At 58.8% G+C, this 16,542-nt stretch overlaps 2 protein-coding genes across 3 annotated transcripts; one reads left to right on the top strand and one right to left on the bottom strand.

Annotated features, from left to right (window-relative positions):
• The first annotated feature begins 715 nt into the window (after nucleotides 1–715).
• Nucleotides 716–6,486, top strand: PRSS57 (serine protease 57). The gene is made up of 6 exons (XM_068981070.1): nucleotides 716–794; nucleotides 1,056–1,209; nucleotides 2,065–2,209; nucleotides 3,860–4,123; nucleotides 5,462–5,677; nucleotides 6,433–6,486. The coding sequence occupies exons 1-6, from the start codon at nucleotides 716–718 to the stop codon at nucleotides 6,484–6,486; spliced, it is 912 nt and encodes a 303-aa protein (XP_068837171.1).
• Nucleotides 6,487–6,668: 182 nt separating this feature from the next.
• On the bottom strand, nucleotides 6,669–12,902 carry FSTL3 (follistatin like 3). Of its 2 annotated transcripts, XM_068980662.1 has the most exons (5): nucleotides 12,754–12,902; nucleotides 11,223–11,408; nucleotides 8,677–8,892; nucleotides 7,893–8,120; nucleotides 6,669–7,802 (listed from the first exon to the last, which is right to left on the bottom strand). In XM_068980662.1, the coding sequence occupies exons 1-5, from the start codon at nucleotides 12,854–12,856 to the stop codon at nucleotides 7,747–7,749; spliced, it is 789 nt and encodes a 262-aa protein (XP_068836763.1). In that variant the 5' UTR covers nucleotides 12,857–12,902; the 3' UTR covers nucleotides 6,669–7,746. The 2 variants fall into 2 exon arrangements, with proteins under 2 accessions (XP_068836763.1, XP_068836762.1); XM_068980661.1 differs by having other exon boundaries at nucleotides 6,669–8,120.
• Nucleotides 12,903–16,542: the final 3,640 nt, after the last annotated feature.

Raw genomic sequence — 16,542 nt, 5'->3', positions numbered from 1 at the left:
CCTCCTTGGTCTGAGGCCTCCTTGGCTCCCCAGTGCTCACAGGAGGAGCCCCTGCCCCTTGGGCCCACATTCGAGGGCCTGAACTGACCCGATGAGCTCGATATTATCTGACCACCAGGCCCTGTGCTTCCGTTGTGAGCCCCGATCAGTGGATCTACACCCTTAACCGGGAGAAACGTCAGCACCAAGGGTGTGGGGGCCTTTGTCACATTACGCTCCACCTCTAGCACCTACTAGAGGCTGGTATACAATAGGTGCTCAATACATGCAACAAAGGCAGCAGGAATCACAGGGCTTTCCGGGGCTGGGATTGCACATGGGGAGACTGAGGCCGGAGGCAGTGACCGGCAGGGCTGGGGCGGGACTGCCTCCATCTGGTGAGCTGGCCCCCAACCTGGAGAGGTGGCCAAGGCTGCAGTGCTGCTGGCTGCTTAGCAGTTTCTGGTGAACCAGTTACTGGTTACTCGGTTTCTGGGTGAACAACATGGCCCTGGAGCCCTCACACCCCCTCCACTGCTGGTCTCCCGGGCAATTATGATTGTCATCAACAACCCCAATGCAGGAGAATCATCGGGTTTTCTAAAATGCTGGCTCAGAACCGGCCGTTGCTGGCGGGGCCTCCGACCACAGGCCACAGCCCCATTCCCCTTTTCCTGGACGTTGGGTGGGGTGCGGCACACTGAGCTCTCCAAGGACACACCTGCCTGTGACAGCCATGGGGCCTGGGGTGGGGGACTGGGGCCGCCTGCTGCTGACTGTGACCGCTGTCCTGACACTGCCCATGAGGCCCCCAGGTGAGGACCCCCAAGTACTCCACCCAAGCCTGCCAGAGGCCCACAGGGACCCACCCAGGAAGCCCCAGCCCCCTCCATGGCTGCTTCTTTTGGGGGGGGGGGCAGGAGGCCCAGCCCCAGCCTCAGGTTTTAGGGAGTCTGGCCCCCCACTCCGCAAACTCCAGGGTCTTCTCTTTCCGTCTCTGTCTCTCCTGCCTCCCCCCAGCCTGGCCCCCATCCCATCCTGCCCCACCCCTGACAGGACACCCACCCTGCCTGCAGGCTCCTGGGGGGCACAGATCATTGGGGGCCACGAGGTGACCCCCCACTCCCGGCCCTATATGGCATCCGTGAAGTTCCAGGGCCAGCACAACTGCGGAGGCTTCCTGCTGAGGGCCCGCTGGGTCGTGTCGGCTGCCCACTGCTTCAGCGGCCGGTGAGTCTGGGATGAGGGCATGTGTGGGCTAGGGGGTGGAGGAGGCTTGTGCAGATGGGCCTCTCAGCTGGGCAGGGGGAGTTAACAGAGAAAAAGGGACAGGAGAAGGAGGGACGGACCGGCAGCCGTGACCATAAGCATAGTTACAACCATTGTATTCATCCTGAGTGTGTGCTTGCATGCATACTAAGTTGCTTCAGTCATGTCTGACTCTTCGAGACTGAGACTCCATGGATTGTAGCCCACCAGGCTCCTCTGTTCATGGGATTCTCCAGGCAGGAATACTGGAGCGGGTTGCCATGCCCTTCTCCAGGGGATCATCCCAACCCAGGGATCGAATCGCAGTCTCCTGCATTGGCAGGCAGGTTCTTTACCACTAGCGCCACCTGGGAAGCCCTCGTTCTGAGTATATGGATACAATAATTACTAACATTACTATTGAAATTATTGGAGGCAATGCTATAATCCAGATGGGAATTAGAATAAATATAATGAGTGTTATATTCATTTGAAGTATACTGTTATAATAAGTATTCAAATTAATAGTGCAGCAGGACTCCCCTGGTGACCTGGTGGTTAGGACTCCACACATTCACTGCAGGGGCCATGGGTTTAATCCCTGGTCGGGGAACTAAGATGCCACATCTCATGTGGAGTGGTCAAAAAATATATATATATTGCAGCGATTGAAGTTAATACCTTAATTGAGATGGGAGGGTGATCAACTCAACATTTATCATCACAAGCTGGCAGGAGGATGGCATGGGCTTCCTTCCCAGGAGGCGAGAGACTGAGCCTGTGTGAGGCGGCCCTCACCTCAGCCTTGCTCACATTCCCCACCCATTCCCCCCACAGAGACCCCGGGACAGGCCTGGTAGTGCTGGGAGCCCATGCCTTGCGCACCGTGGAGGCCACACAACAGGTGTTCAGCATCTCCGCTGTCATCACGCACCCAGACTACCAGCCCACCACGCACACCAGTGACATCTGTCTGCTGCAGGTGACCCACTGCGTGGGGATCGGGCCCTCGGTGCAGGTCTGACCTGTCCCTACCCCTCCCCTTACCATGGCCTGACTTGTTTAAAAACAGCTGTTAGGCGCCTGTGAGCACCCGTGAGTCAAGTCACTCCCTTTGCTGCCCTCTGGAACACCCACACCGCCCGCTTGGCCTGCTGCTCGCTGAGCGGTCAGCACCCTAACAGGCTCTGACCCCCAGGCCTTTGCACTGCCTGTGGCCCTGCCCAGCCCATGTTCCCCAGACTCCGTGTGGCTTTCAGGTCTTTGCTCAGTTGTCCCCTTCTCGGGCAGCCTCCCTTGACGACCTCCAGTTCTCAGCTGCCCCTGGCTCCCCCCTTCTCACTCCATCCCCTCTTCTGTGTCCAGCACCACCCACACCTTCTGGAAGCACCTGTACCACTGGTTCCACCTCTGCCCTCGAGGGCGGGGATTTTTATCTCATTTGTGGTGAGTTATTGTACACAGCAGATGCTCAACATTCACGCTGAAAGAGGGAGATAGTGAGGCTGTGGGGCCATCAAATACCCTGATCCCTGCCCCCTCAGGCCCTCCAGGGCGTTTCCTCCCTCCCCGCACATGCGCCTCTATTTGGACCTCACATGGCCCTTCCTGCTTGGGCGACAACCCTTTCCACAGCCCCCACCTGGGGGGCCCCAAATTCAACCCCAGGCACTCCGGGGCTGCCATTTAAAGGGAGAATATCCCCAAACTGCCCTTGAAATGTGGTGAAAATCAAACAGAGGGGACATCAACACAACAAAAATGAAACCCTGGGAACAGGAGGGTCTAGGGTGTGGGGTTTTCTTGGCAAAATATAATGTGGGAAGCCAGTGTTGGCAGCCAAAGCTGGTGTATGAATTCTGCTCCTCTGTGAAACCCTGTAGCCTGGAACCCCTGCTATGGTTCACCTAGCCCACTGTGCAGATGAGGAAACTAAGGCCAGGGGTGATCAGGGATGCACCCAAGGTCAGGGAGCAAACACTCAAACTAGGGGTCCAACTTGTTCATTCCATAACTGCTGATTGAATGCCATCTGTGTGCCAGGAAACCATGAATACACACCCATGAACACACAGCCCTGGCCTGGCTCCCTCTGAACTCCCGGTCTAACTAGGTGGCAGCTGAGTAAATGAGCCTTGACAGGAGCACATGGGAGCCCAGAGGAGGCATCTGTCCTAGACTGGCAATCTGGGAGGACTTCCTGGAAGTGGTGTCTAAGCTGAGTCCTAAAAGCTGGATAGGAAAGGTGCCCCCAGCAAGGGGTGCTGTGTTACAGTGTGAGCAACTGTGCAGGTGGGCGGAGGGAAGGGCCAACTGATGGGCCAAGGGGTTTTTTATCCCTGTGTCCTAAGGGCAGTGGGCACTGGAGGAGAGCTCAGAGCAGGGAAGGAGATGTTGGTTAGCAGGACCCCTGGGCAGCTGCGGGGGCGAGACTGGAAGCATGGAGGCTGGTGAGGTCTCATGAGCAGGGCCCCAAGGTGACAGAAGCAGCCAGGCCCTCTGACACACTAACAACAGCTACAACTGACTTCTTTCCTCAAGGACAGGAAGAGACAAGGAAAGGTAGACAGGAAGGGGTGGCAGAGGGCGGCTGCAGGCAGGCCTAACCTCCCGGCACCTTCCGCCCCTGCAGCTGAACAGCTCTGCCACCCTGGGTCCTGCAGTGGGACTCCTGGGGCTGCCGCGGAGGGGTGCCAGGCCTCCCCGGGCCGGGACGCGCTGCAAGGTGGCTGGCTGGGGCTCCGTGTCCGACTTCGAGGAACTGCCCCCCGGACTGATGGAAGCCGAGGTCCGCGTGCTGGAGCTGGACGCCTGCAACAGCTCCTGGAAGGGGCAGCTGAGCCCTGCCATGCTCTGCACCCACAGTGGGGACCGCCGGCGACGTGGCTTCTGCTCGGTGAGATGTTCATTCTCAGTCCTGCCTGCTTGCCGTGTAGGGAAACTGAGGCCCTCAGAGAGGTCAGAGCTGGTCAGAGAGCCTTGGCAACTAAGTCCCAGCTTACCTTTGACCAGTTGGTGAGGCCTGGGAAGGGGAGGGAGCCTCCAGGGTCACAGGGCTGCCATGTATGGCTGCACAGGTTGTGCACTGCACAAAGGACTACAGACTTGTGTCTTTAAAAGCAGTGTCCAGATCTCAAGGAAGATGCTTCTGCTCCTAAGCCTTTGTATGGATTAATGGCAAACCTGGCCCTGATGCTCAGGGAGAAACACAGCCTGGACTGGGAGCAGGGGAGTGTCTTTTGTTCTAGCCAAGAGAGTGTGTGGTTCAGATTCTAGAGCCCAGCTGCCCAGGTCCACATTCAGACTGAGCCACTTCTTACACATATGGTCTTGGAAAAGTCATCTCACTTCTCAGGACTTCACTTTCTCCATCTGTAAAATGGTCACACCAATAGGACATATTTCTTTGGGTCAGAGCTGATTCCTGGTGAAAATTAGGGTAATAGGTTTGGGGACAGGAGGAAGCAGGGATTTTAGGGTGAGTATTCAGGAAGGCCTCTCTGAGGACAGTACTTTTGAGACTGGAGGAGCCTTGAGAATATCTGAAGGGAGACAAGTTAGGCAGACAGACCAGTCACAGGGCTGCTGTGTACAGTCCCGCAGGTTGTACATTTCACAAGGAGCTGTAGACTTGTGTGGTATACAAGGAGTGTCCAGCAGGGGGAAGTAATGGGTCTCGAGGATAGGCAAAAGCCTAGAGGTTGGAGCTTGGGCTTCCCAGGTGACACTTGCGGTAAAGAACCCCCTGGCCAATTCAGGAGATGTAAGAGAAGTGGCTTCGATCCTCCCTGGGTCAGCAAGATCCCCTGGAGGAGGGCACAGCCACCCACTTCAGTATTCTTGCCTGGAGAATCTCATGGACAGAGGAGACTGGACAGCTATAGTCCATAGGGTCTCAAAGAGTTGGACACAGCTGAAGCAACTTAGCACACACAGGTTGGAGCTGGGTTTGCTGCAGAAACAGCTGGCATGTCTGGCTGGAACCAAGTGAGTTGGGGGAGAGGAGGGCAGATAAGCAATGGGGGCTGGCTCCTCCAGGCTCTGAAGGCTGAGATGACGTGTTTAGTCTTTGCTCTAAGAGCATGGTCCTGGCCCAGGCTCTGGGGAGTGTCCATGGGACATAAAAGGGTTTTGAGGTAGAGAAGGTCCAGATCAGATCTACATATATTAGCTCTTTTAAGGAAAGTGAGGCCCAGTAAGGGACCCCTGACCTCACCTTTGCCTCCACCCCCAGGCGGACTCTGGAGGACCCCTGGTATGCAGAAATCGGGCCTATGGCCTCGTCTCCTTCTCTGGCCTCTGGTGTGGGGATCCCAAGACACCCGATGTGTACACACAGGTGTCCGCCTTCGTGACTTGGATCTGGGACGTGATTTGGCATGGCCAGCGTGGCTCCCAGCCCAGGACCACTGGGGGCCGGCAGGCGTTGTCTGAACCACAGCAGCACCGGGTACACCACTGAGATGGCAAACGATACAAATAGCTCTGGCCTGGAAAACTCTGAGGCTGGAGCAGAGGGTCCATGAGCCCCTAAACCCCAGGAAGCCTGGTGTCAGGGCGGGTAGGGGGCATCAGTTCCCAACAAAAGGGCAAAATAACAATAAAGTGTTAACTGACTACAGATATGATGGTCTACCCCCAAGGCCCACCTACATGCCCTTCAGCTTCTCCTTGGCCTCCGAGTGGTCAAGGGTCCAGCTCCACCACCCCCTCCCTGAGGGACCCTGAGTCACAGGACCTGGACTCACCATCCTCCCTCCCCCTCCCCACGCTGACCCCCCTGGAGTTTCCCATCCCCGCCTCACAGCCCAGGCTGGGGACAGCCTCCTGACCTCCTCAGCCCCTGCCTAGAACACCATTCCTCTGTCCTCTGGCTAGACCCATTCACAGATGGGGAAACCAAGGCTGGGAGAGAGTGGGGTCTCAGGTTGGCCCACCTCTGTGTGAAGCCTGATCCTCGAAAGGAACTTCAGGCAAATGGTGCCTGGCTGGCAGCAAGGCTGGGTGAGCCCCAGCCCAGTGCTTTTACTAATCATGTCAGTGTCATTTGGGCACCTCCAACCCTTCCGGGCCAGACCGCCATCTCTGGACCCTAAACCAAGTGGACTCTTGGGGCTTCCCTAAGCCACCCAGACCTCATTCCTTTCCTCCCCTATCCCATAAAGGCCAAGACTCTCCCACCCAACCCCATGCCACCTGCCTCAGTTCTATGCCTGCTACTGCCCACAACTGAAGCTGGATGCTGAGGCCCAGAAGTAGGCAGCACCTGCCCCAAGAACATGCGCTTGTGTCTCTTCTGGATGCTTCCAGAAACCCCCACAGCACCCCAGGCTGGTAACCCCCTCCGAAAGTGGGGGGACACAGAGGATCAGAGAGGGGAGCAGAACAAGGTCTGAACACCCACAGTGTTTTTCAGTGTTTATTTCTTTGGCAGGTGAGGCAGGACCCCAGGGCGGGGGAGATTGCCCTGTTGGCAGGCTTGGGCGAACCCATTACTAAAGGGCACTTTTCTGGGTGTCACAGGTAAGGCACTTCCTGGAGGCAGGGAAGGACATGGATGAGCACCACTGCCTTGGGGAGCTGTGCTCCTGCCCCACTGGACGCCCCTCCCACTCTGGGTCTGCACCTCTGGTCTACAGATGGGCATGGGGAGGTGACACAGAGCAACAGTCCAGGTGGCAGGAGGAAACCCAGCTGGCAGGAGGAAACCCAGCTGGCAGGCAAGGAGGGTTCAGCTAGGAACTGGGCCTAGAGGCCAGGGCAAGATACAGGGAACGCCACCTGTGGATGGGGTAGCAGGTACCGGGGTGCCCCTCAGACACACAGCTCCAGGATGCCAGGTGTGCAGCAGGTCTTGGCATATACACCCCACCCTGGGCCAGTGGTTGAGCAGGGCCTCACAGGCCCCACCGGGTCCCTCCCACCCAACATGGTGCCTGCTTTGTTCTAGCAGATGCCTCTCCATACCCAAGGCCTGTGTCAGGAGGCAGAGATGGCACCCCTATCCTCCAGGGACATGCTGGGAAATGGGTGAAGCAGGGGGAAGGTAAGTCCCTTGGTCACCCTGGGACTGGTGGCGGACAGTGGTTGCTTCCTTGATCTGTCTGCGGTCTGGGCACGTTCTGAAGCTCATCTATTCACACCCAGGCTGTGAACCCCCTCTCACCCCCTGGTCCCTGTTCTAGAAGGCCAGGGTACCTCCTCATTAATTGCTGGCAGGAAATCCCTAGACCTCTTGGTGGCAGCGACAATCATCAGAGTGATCCCCAAGGGAGCATAAGTTTGAGGTCCTCCTGGGCAATAGGGTACCTGGGGTGGGGGCTGGGCCCCCACCCACCAGCCCTGCTCCCAGGCTTCTTTTCCCCAGTCCTTCCAAGATATCGTCGAGGGGCACCAGGGCTCCCACAGTGGTCCCTGTCCAGGTTCTGGGGAGTGTCCGTTGGACATAAATAGACTCTGCTGTGGCAATAAATAAAATGGGGAAGCCTTGAACGCCAGGCCCAGGCCGGTCCCGCAGGCTCACACAAAGTTCTCCTCCTCCTCCTCGGACTCAGGATCTAACGGCTCGGGGGTGCCTGCAGAGTGGGAGGGACCAAAAGAGAAATGCGGGCGCGGAGAGGGGCTGGGGGCTAGACCCCGCCGCTGCTCCCCGCCGCGTGCCGCACCTGCACAGCTGCCCGGGTGGCGCACGCCGATGGAGCGGCCCAGGAAGCAGGTGGCCTGGCGGAGATGGCAGGAGGATAGGTAGGTGACGTTGTTGTTGCCACAGAGTTCCTGGCCGGGGCTGGATGGTGCGGGGCAGGGCGCCGAGCGACACACCACGCAGTGCGCGCTGCCAGTCTGGTCCACCACACACGACTGTGGCCGCAGGCAAACCACGTGGGCGCAAGATTCTGCAGGTGGGGCGTGGGGACCAGTAAAGAGCGCTACTCCAGACAGGGCGGGGTATTCAGGCCTCTCCCCCTTGCTGCGCCAGAAGCCACACCTCTTCCAATGTCCCGCCCACTCACTGGTCCCACCTTTAGACCCGCCCCTTGTTGCACCGCAGTCACACCCCTTCCACGAACCACGCCACGCCCCAGATCTACCCTCAATCTCTCCCCACTTTGCGCCAATAAGTTTCTGACTCTCATACTCGTACTTCTCATCCCATAGGAGCCCCAGAAGCCACCTTTCCAAACCTGTACCCTACTCGTCCCCATTCCCGATCCCACAAAAGACCTGATCTTGTGATTCTCTTGGGACTATAAGCCCCGCCCACGAGCTCACGCCTAGGCCCCGCCTACCATGGGCCGCACCCAAATCCACGAGACCTACAATAAGCACCCTGGATTGTAGACCCCGCCCCTTCCTGCCAGTGACCCACCCCCACGAGCTGCGGCAGCGGCCTCTAACAGGATGCTCAGGTCCAGTGGCCACGCCCAACCCCAAGGCTCCGCCCCAACGTACTGCGGCAGCGACCCCGGTACATCACGCGCAGGTCCGGGTGGCCGCGACAGCGCGCGGCGCGCAGCTCGCACTCGTCGCGGTAGGTGGCGCCGTCAGAGCCGCAGACCTGCAGGCGCGCCGGGAGCCCGGTGCAATCGGGCGCGCACTCGCAGCGCGGACGGCCCCCCAGCATGCGGCAGGCCTTGCCGGGGCCGCACTCCACGCCCTCGCACGAATCTGTGGATAGAGGACACGCACGCGTGGGCTGCGGCGCGTGGCCGAGGCCGGAGGTCTTCCGAGGCCCAGCGCCCTCGCTCCCTGTTCCGACGGATAAAGGCCGGACCGGAGTGAGGCGCAGTCCGAAGAAGGGGCCCACGTGGGGGGAAACTGATTTGGGGTCTGGGGGAATTTCAGCCACTCCGAGGTGGACTAGTACTCGACGCTTTTCGTGGGACGGGCCTCTGTCAGGGTGCAGGGCTTCGTGTGGGCGGAAGCGAGGGGTCTCTGCCGGGAATCTGGGGGTCTGGGAGGAACAGGCTTCACCCCCAGTCCTGCTCTCGCTCCGCAGCTGGGCCACCCGCTCAGGCTGACGTCTGTTCCCTGATTTACGCGCGTTTCTGGGAAGGCCGGCGGGGGACCGGCTGCGTCAGCCCGGGGGGCTCCACCCCATCCAGGCGCGGGGCTGGGGAGGATGGGCAGCGTCTGTTCCTCCCGCCTGCCAGGACCTCCCCTGAAGAGGCGTCGGGGAGGGCGGGGCGTTGGCCTGGTCTGCGGTTCATTTCCTGAGGAGGGGGCCTCGCACAGCTCGAGCCCTCGAAACAGGGGTTATCGCCCCCCGCAGCCCCATTTCTCAGATAGGGAAATAAATCTCTGGCGTCCTCGCCCCCACTCCGGCCCCACGAAAAGCATGCTTTTCGCCTCCCAGGCCCAGTATTGCCTCCCACATGCCCCCACAAGGTGGTGCCCTTTTGTCATCATTTTACCAAAGGGGCCTCCCAGGTGGCGATAGTGGTAAAGAGACTGCCTGCCAGCGCTGGAACAGGAGATGCAGGTTTGATCCCTGGGTCGGGAAGATCCCTTGGAGTAGGAAATGGTCATCCACTCCAGTATTCTTGCCTGGAGAATCCCATGGACAGAGAAGCTTGGCGGGCTACAGACCACAGGGCCCCAGAGTCCGACATAATTGAGCAACTGAGCAAATATATACATATACACCAAAGCGGGAAACTCACAGCTGTGAGTTGAGGAGAGCCAGGGCACCTAGGTGTGAGAACTCCAGGCCAGACCAGATGGACCCCCAGCTCCATGATTTGTGGGTCTGGGCCTATCTCTGAGCTCAAGTTGAAGTTTCAGCCTCAGTTGCCCTGAGTTTAACAGTGGGGCTGATCCGTAACTCCACCCTACAGGGTGAGCATACAGTGATGGAAGCTCCTTTAGAGGCCAGCCAGAGTCCCTCATGTCTCCCTGCCAGGGCATGTGGACTGCACCTGGGTGCCTCCTGTGCTGCCCGCCCACACGCACATCTGGAAACGCTCCCCCCGGGTGGCTTCACACACGCTAGAACAGAAGTGGCAGGGCTGAGTTCCTGTTGCCAGGGCCAGATGAGGTGGGGGGAGGGCATCCTAGACCATGTCAGGCCCGGGCCAGGCACTTTTTGAAGTCTGTCCTCCTCCCAAAACCCAGAGGGGCTTCTGGAGGGAGCCAGGGCACATGGCAGTTGAGTTCAGGACCACCCAGCCAGGCTGATCTGGTATTAATCACATCCCAGCCGGCCAGCCAGGCTCCTCGGCTTGGCCTGCAGGTCTGCAGCCCTCAGCTCCAGCTTCCATCCGGCACCCCTGTCCTGACTCCACCCACCTGGGTCTGATCCCAGGCCATGGTCCCACTCCCCACCCGCCCCACCATGGTCTCTCCATCTGGCAAACTCCTAATCATCCAACACCACCCTGGTTTCTAGAGCCCACCTCCTTCAAGTCATGTCCCCATGCGCTCTCTGGGTCCTTGCAGATTCAGTCTTGCACAGGGGGCTGAGAGGGTCTCCAACGAGACTATGTCTTGACTTATTTATTCATTCATTGTGCCTTAAAAGAGCTCCTAGTCTCATGGAGGAGGCGGCATTTCACAGAACACAGTCCAGAAGGCAAATGCTTGTTAAACATACAGCTGTGGCCCTAACCACAGACCCTGGAACCTGCGAGATTAAGGGCAGATGTGTTTGGGAACACTGAGTGTGGGGTCACAAACCCTAATGGCCAGTCAGGGAGAATCCACCTTTCTAGGAGCTAGGTGTGCCTGTCTATCCACCATGTGGAGTGAAGGTGAGCAAGGCTGTCAGGGCAGAGGGCTCCTCTTGAGTGAGACCCTAGAGGCTGGAAACCAACCTGGGGAATCCTCTCTGCAGGAGGCTGAGTCCTGGGAGCCCTAAGGCCCCCAAACCCTCTCTGAGTCTGGGATCCCCTTGCCAGCAGCCTCAACCTCCCGCATGCCCCCAAGACAGGAAGCTCACTCTTGCCTGTGCCACCTCTGACCAAGAGACCATGGCCTTCTGCTGACATACAGGGTCTCACCTTTGCAGGGGAGGCAGTGGACGAGGCCTAGGAAGCCCAGGAGGCTGATCTTGTTCCCTGGGTGGGTGAAATTGGACCAGGCGGTGTCGATGTTGCCAGAGGCACAGCACTCAGCCTGGCTCACATCCGTCTTCAGCACCAGGCTGCAGGTGGCCTCTCGGCCCTGCTGGAGCCAGCAGACACCACCTGCGGACAGAGGGGCAGGTCCTACAGGGCCAGAGGTGCCCCCAGGTGCTCCTGCCCACACTCAAGCCTTGGCCTGCCAGCCAGCTGCTGGCCCATGGGGATGCATACAGTTGGTGCTCAGTAACTGCAAAGGGGATGACCCACCTCCCACCTGGGAGGGAGGGATAGAGAACCACACAGGTGTCCCGGCTCTGGCTGCAGATTCTTCTGGGATCCTTCCTTTGGGCTCCGGCCCCCACACAGCTCTACTGCTAACCCCTTCCCCTCCCGGCAAGCTCTCCCCATGGCTCCAGGCCCCCAGCCCAGGCCTGGCATTCTGCCCGACCAGTCAAACACCCGGAGCTGGACGTGTCAGGGTCAGTGGGCCCTAGAGCCGCCTCTCCCGCCTCTGCCCTCTGTCTAGACAGCGCCCGAGGGCACGCGGAGCCCCCTCGCCCGGCAGCCCCCCCTCGCCTGGCCCGCCTCTTACTCACTCCAACTTGGGAACATTCCCCTTGCATGAGCTCACTGTCTCCCCGGGGACGCGGCCTTCGGGGAGGGGGCTTGGCTCCCCCTCAGTGCAGGGTTGGGGTGGGGCTGCAGGGTGGGGTGGGGGGGACAGATGGCCCTCAGTTTCTGCACCGTTAAGTGGGGGCAGGAGTGGCCAGGGCCCCCATCCCAGGAGCTCCCAGGCACTGTGCTGAGCTCTGAGGGACCAGCTCAGTTCGAGGAGCTCGGCATCTTTGCTCTCCTTATAAAAGGGGAAACTGAGGCCCAGAGTGGGGCGTGTGACTTCCCCGGCGTCTTCACAACTGGCAGGTATGAGATTCTAACAAGTCTGCCTGCGCCAGACCCAGGAAAGATCTGAGACCCTGGCTGGAGATCTTGAGTCCAACCACCCAGCCCTGCCTCTCCGGGACACTGGGACCCAGAAAGTCCAGGTTCATATCCGCTTTGCCCCGTACAAGCCGTCTGACCCTGTGCCTCAGTTTCCCCATCTGGAAACCGGGCATAAGAGTGCTCACACTAGGGCTGCTGCCTGGATTCCAGGAGGGAGGCGGCAGACCCTGAGCACTCAGTAACTGTCAGCAGCCCTGGGGACTAGTTCTTGATAATAAATTGTGAGGAGTCACATCTGCTCGCCTGACCTCCTGGTGACCCTCCTTTAGGTCTTTTAGGGCTGGGGGAGGGGAGCCCCAAGCATTCCCACATTCAACCTGCAGCGGCCATGGGTCATCACGGGTCACTGCTCTCTGCCCCCAGCTGCCACCGCCGCCGCGCCCCCCGACCTATCCCCCGGCCCGCATTCCCGGCAGGCCCACGTGGGTGGCCCGCCCCGCCCGCCCCTTCCGGCCGCCCCACTCACCCGGCGCGGGGTCCCCCGAACCCATGGAGCCCACGAAGCCCACGGCCCACGCCAGGGCCCCCCAGGGCAGTGGCCAGAGTGGCCCCGGCGCCCGGGGACGCATGGCGAACGCAGACACGGCGGCGACCCCCGCGTCGGACGCGCGGGCGGCTGGCGAGCGGGCGGCAGGGAGGGCGGCGGCGGCACCACTTCCAGCGCGCGGCCGGCGCGCCCTATAAAGGTCCCGCGGGCTGCGGGCGGGGCGGGGCGGGCCGGCCGGGGCGGGGCGCGGGGACGGCGGGGCTCGGGGCAGTGTCGCGCGCGATGTGGGCGGCAGCTGGTGGGGGGCGGGGGCCCCACCCGGGAGCCGGGCCCGTGGCTTCGAGTTCGAGGTGTCACCGTGCGTTTGGGGCGGGGGGATTTGGCCAGTGACCCAAGAAGAGTGCGTCTGCGGAGCCTTGCTCATCGTGGTCTGCATGAGATGGCTGGCTTGGCCCCAGTGTGCTCTGGGCTCCTAGCCTGACCTCCCCGTCCCCTCCCACACACCCGGGGACCTCAGCCCCAGCCGCTCCCTAATCCAACCCTCCAGGCCACCCGCCTGGCCACCTGGTCCCTGGAGCTGGTGGGCACAGCTGGGTGTGAGCACGTGGGGGGAGGGGCTGAGGAGAGGAGACAGAGATGCAGACATACCAGTGGTCCCAGCAACATGCCAACAACAATAATCATACCGCAAATCTTCCAGAGTGCCTACTGTGTGCCTCGCCTTTGCCCCCTCCTACCCTTGCAACAACCCCTCACGTGGCTTGAATAACCTGACTGCTCCTCCCCTCCAAGGGTCAGTGCTCTCTGTCCTTTGCCACCTGGAATCCTGGTTTCCCAAAATGCATGATGGGCTGGGAAGCATGCAGGCCCCTGGGGCCTTGGTGCAGAAGATGCTTTTCCTACTCTGGGCTGATCCCTTCAGTCCTTGGGGCCCCAGAAAATTGTCAGGGCACCTCCACATCTCATGGACCCTGTGTTTGTGCAGTCCCTCTACACAGTTTGTGTTTGTGTTTCTGGGGAATAATTAGTGACAGTCTCCTGGAGGCAAGGACCTTTGGGTCTACTGGGGCAACACGTTGACTAAGGCAGACCTACTCCCATCCTCAGTGAGCTTGTGTGGCAATAGACAACAAAATACATAGACAGACAAATTAATGTGTAACTTTGAGGAGTGGAAAATGCTTTTAGGAAAAACAAATGATTGAGAGCTGTTGGTTATCTCCCAGGGCCACCTATGCCTCAATGCTCCCCATTCCTGCATCTGCCCCCTCCCCAGGTGTAGAAGCAGGACCCCTAAAGCCACATCCTTCTTCTGCATGCACGAGATCTTCTGTGGCCAACACCACCCCCCAGACCCTGTCCTTCACCTTAGCTTCCTGGCCTGACCCATGTCTCCCAGCCAATGCCAGGGGACACATTACTTCAGAGCAGCACCGAGGGAGGGCACCAGCCGTCTTGATCTGCCCTTGGCCTCTGATCGTCCAAGGGGGTTCTCTCCTGGTTGGGAAATGGGGCACGAATGAGACCCCGTGTTCTCACCAAGGGTGTGCGGGGGCTACACAGGGTGACCTTGGCTGAGACCTGACCCTTCGGTACATGGCTCAGCCACCCATTCCTGAGCTGTGCAAATAAAAGGGCTATTGTTGGCCTGGCGTGGGTTCGAAACCGAGGCCAGCAGCCTGTGGCCTTCTGCTTCCCAGGCTGGCATGTCTCCTGAACCCAGAAGCTCTGTACTGCATGACCTTAAAGAGGTCATGGCCCTCTTCGCGGAGCCCCTCCTTCCAGTATCTCCCGTTGTGCCCTCTTCTTTACCCTGACCCAGCCTGCAGCAGCTTCCTACCCTAGCCGCTTGCCCTAAGGTTTCCTGGCCCACACCCATCCTAACTCCCTTGGTCCCAACTTACCACCCCCAGGGAAACTGACAGAAACAATCTACTAGTCAGATCTGTGATGGAAGATGCCAACCTGACCCAGCCCAGGGAGACAGGGCAGACTTCTCAGAAGGAAAAAATGTTTATGTTGCGTGAGGGAAGGGGGGATGGAAACTGAAGTCATGGGATGTTTGTGCTACAAGTAAGAGAAAGCCTGAATACAGCCCTCTGAGACATGTGGGTTTGCAGACCCTGTGAATATGTCACCTTCCATGGCAAAAGGACTTTGCACATAGGAGTAAGTTGAGGCCCTTCAGATGGGAGATGATGATCCTGGGTTAATCAAGTGGGCCCAGTGTAATGACAGCATCCTTTAAAGTGGAGACCTTCCCCACTGTGGTCAGAGAGATGCAACATGAGGAGGACTAGACCTGCCGTTTTCAGCTTTGAAGATGGAGGAAGGGGCCTCCAGCCAAGGAATGTGGGCAGCCTCCAGAAGCTGGAAAGGGCAAGGAACAGATTCTCCCCTGGAGCCTCTGGAAAGGAACACGGCTCTGCCAATACCTTGATTTCAGCTCAAGAGGGACCTGTGTTGGACTTCTGAGCTCCGGAACTGGAAAAGAAAAAAAAAAATCTGTGTTGTTTTAAGCCACTAAGTTTGCGTCGATTTGTGACAGCTGCTAATACAAAGGGGTTCAGTGTCGCAATGATATGATCCCTACCTGGCTGGAGAAAAACAAGGGGGTGAACACATACATGTAAAGACAGTGGAGGACAGAGACTCCGGGAGCAGGGAGGTCGTGGGGTCTCCGAGGAGGTGACTCTGAGGCCCGGAGGGAGGAGGAGGCATCTCGTGGAAGCACAGTCCAGTCTGTACCACCCTGGCCAGGCTACATGTGACCACTCTGTGCCTCTATGCTCTCAGCTGTAAAATGGCCACAGATCCCAGTACCGCAGATTCCAGTCAGGACTCCAGGAACAGTGCTTGGTGCACGGGAGGGGCGTGACGTGGGTGCAGAGATTATTACTTAAGGAATGAAGTGAAGTGAAGTCCCTCAGTCGTGTCCGACTCTTTGCAACCCCATAGACTGCAGCCTGCCAGGCTCCTCTGTCCATGGGATTTTCCAGGCAATAGTACCGGAGTGGATTGCGATTTCCTTCTCCAGGGAATCTTCCCAACCCAGGGCTTGAACCCGGATCTCCCGCATTGTAGACAGAGGCTTTACCATTAAGGAATAGATAAGTATTTTACCATTCAGAACGAGGCAGGCATCCACTTTACAGAGGGGTCAACTGAGGTTGGAGAAAGGAAAGTGAATTTCTGGGAGTCTCAAAGCCCCGCAGGGTCAGGAATGGAGTCAGTACCAGGCAAACAAGATTCCAGGACCCGAGCAATCGGGGTGCATCCCCAGGTTGTGGGACTCCTCAGGTCCCAGAGCCGGGTTTTCCTTTGGGGAATCACCTCCTGAACTCCCAACTCAAAAGCCCCCAAGAGTGGCCCCAACCCAGGCCTGACCACTTAGAATCATCTGACATTTAGCAACAGGAAGAGTCAGCTCTGAGACATTAGCTTGAAAAGAACCACCCACTTCTTGCCTGAGCTAGAGGGGTGTGAGCCTGGGGCTGCAGATGGCTTCTGCCAATGTCCAGGGAGAGGCCAGCTCAGTGGGACACTGAACCAAGAGAGGCAGCAGTAATGCCCTCTGGTGTTATTGGAGGTCCTTGATCCAGCTGTGCCTGAACTCCTCTTCCCCGTAAGATAAAGCTGATCTAAGCAGCATTTCTGTCCCTTGCAGGGAACAAAACCAGCTTTCAATAATCCTGCTTATATTTTATTCAGGCAAAGGCTTTAGAACCCAGAGCAGCAGATTCTGTAGGGGCTGTGGGAATCACATCA

The sequence above is a fragment of the Capricornis sumatraensis genome, chromosome 9 (assembly GCF_032405125.1).
Source record: "Capricornis sumatraensis isolate serow.1 chromosome 9, serow.2, whole genome shotgun sequence".
NCBI lineage: Eukaryota > Metazoa > Chordata > Mammalia > Artiodactyla > Bovidae > Capricornis > Capricornis sumatraensis.
Note: the sequence above shows the minus strand (reverse complement) of the source record. Positions and strands in the feature narration are given on the sequence as shown.

Coding starts and splice junctions, on each gene's coding strand:
- FSTL3 (XM_068980661.1), bottom strand. CDS start 12,856: ATGCGTCCCCGGGCGCCGGGGCCACTCTGGCCACTGCCCTGGGGGGCC. Junction 8,893..11,222: donor CCACTGCCTCCCCTGCAAAG/GTGAGACCCTGT, acceptor CTCTATCCACAG/ATTCGTGCGAGGGCGTGGAG. Junction 8,121..8,676: donor GTACCGGGGTCGCTGCCGCA/GTACGTTGGGGC, acceptor CCCCACCTGCAG/AATCTTGCGCCCACGTGGTT.
- PRSS57 (XM_068981070.1), top strand. CDS start 716: ATGGGGCCTGGGGTGGGGGACTGGGGCCGCCTGCTGCTGACTGTGACC. Junction 1,210..2,064: donor GCCCACTGCTTCAGCGGCCG/GTGAGTCTGGGA, acceptor TTCCCCCCACAG/AGACCCCGGGACAGGCCTGG. Junction 4,124..5,461: donor GGCGACGTGGCTTCTGCTCG/GTGAGATGTTCA, acceptor CTCCACCCCCAG/GCGGACTCTGGAGGACCCCT.